The following is a 1280-nucleotide window of genomic DNA, read 5'->3' as shown; positions in this document are numbered from 1 at the left end:
AGCCTCCCGCCGGCAGGGCAGCCAGGGCGTGAGCAGGGATGGGGACAGGGACAGGAATGGGGACAGGGACAGGAATGGGGACAGGGACATGGAATGGGGACAGGGACATGGAATGAGGACAGGGAGCTGGGGATGGGGGGGTGGGAATGGGGACAGGGATGTGGGGCTGGAGCTGGGGACGTAGGGCTGGGGATGGGGACATGGAGATGGGCATGTGGGGCTGGGGCCCTCACCCTTTCCCCTCCCTGGGGACCCCTGGATTCCCCCACACCCCAGCACCACTCCCTCCCCACGCAGGTACCAGCTCCGTAAGATCGTGGTGGACAACGCAGCGGGGCCGTGGGGCAACCACACCGTGGTGTTCCTGGGCTCCAGCACCGGCACTGTGCTCAAGTTCCTCATCCTGCCCAACGCCACCAGCAGCCCTGTGCCCTCTGCCCCTGGCAGCCAGAGCGTCTTCCTGGAGGAGTTTGAGACCTACCAGCCCGGGAGGTGAGTGCCAGGGTGCCAGGGGAAGGAGAGGGGGCAGTAAAAGGAGTGGGTGGGGTGCTTGGATGGATGGATGGATGGATGGATGGATGGATGGATGGATGGATGGATGGATGGATGGATGGATGGATGAGAAAACCTCCTCCGGACTGGGCCAGGCTCTGTGGAGGGCCCCCCAGGGCTGGGGCCATGATGAGCTCTGCCCTGTCCCAAGGTGTGGCCGGGACACGGAGGACGAGCGGCGGCTCCTGGGGCTGGAGCTGGACAAGGCTGCGGGGTCCCTGCTGCTGGCCTTCCCCCCGTGCGTGGCCAGGGTGCCTGTGGCTCGCTGCCAGCAGCACTCGGGCTGCATGAAGTGAGTGCCTGGGGCTGGGCCGGGCTCAGCACGGCTGGGAGCGTGGCTGGGGAAACTGAGGCACAGCACAGGGTGGGGACAGAGTCCCTTGTGGGGACCGGGGTACTGTGTCCCCCATCGGGGCTGAGCCTGACATCTCTGCTCCCTGCCAGGAACTGCCTGGGGAGCCGGGATCCCTACTGTGGCTGGACACCCGAGGGCTCCTGCATCTTCCTGGAGCCCAGCCCCAGGTAACGCTGCCAGGCCTGGCGACGTGCAGGGGGACAGTGGTGTCCCCAGAGAGCTCCTGCAGCCCCAACCAACTCCCTGCTCGCTGACGGGAGCTGGGAGACTCTGCCAGGCCATTTGGGACCCACTGACCCCCCCAATTTGCACCCCCAGGGTGGCCTTCGAGCAGGACATCGCCGGCGGCAGCACGGCCCCCCCGCGCGAGGGC

General features: G+C 67.1%; 1 protein-coding gene across 1 annotated transcript in view; it reads left to right on the top strand.

Moving 5' to 3' along the window:
* SEMA6B (semaphorin 6B) overlaps window positions 1–1280 on the top strand; it is a gene marked incomplete at its 5' end in the record, with an annotated part of 6663 nt that overhangs the window by 3140 nt on the left and 2243 nt on the right. Inside the window, 4 exon segments of the mRNA XM_031064022.1 lie at window positions 207–492; window positions 704–844; window positions 997–1074; window positions 1226–1278. Of these exon segments, the coding sequence (XP_030919882.1) occupies window positions 207–492; window positions 704–844; window positions 997–1074; window positions 1226–1278 (558 nt within the window).

Source organism: Geospiza fortis, unplaced genomic scaffold, assembly GCF_000277835.1.
Source record: "Geospiza fortis unplaced genomic scaffold, GeoFor_1.0 scaffold299, whole genome shotgun sequence".
In the NCBI taxonomy this organism is placed as follows: Eukaryota; Metazoa; Chordata; class Aves; order Passeriformes; family Thraupidae; genus Geospiza; species Geospiza fortis.
This window is presented reverse-complemented; position numbering and strand designations above follow the sequence as displayed.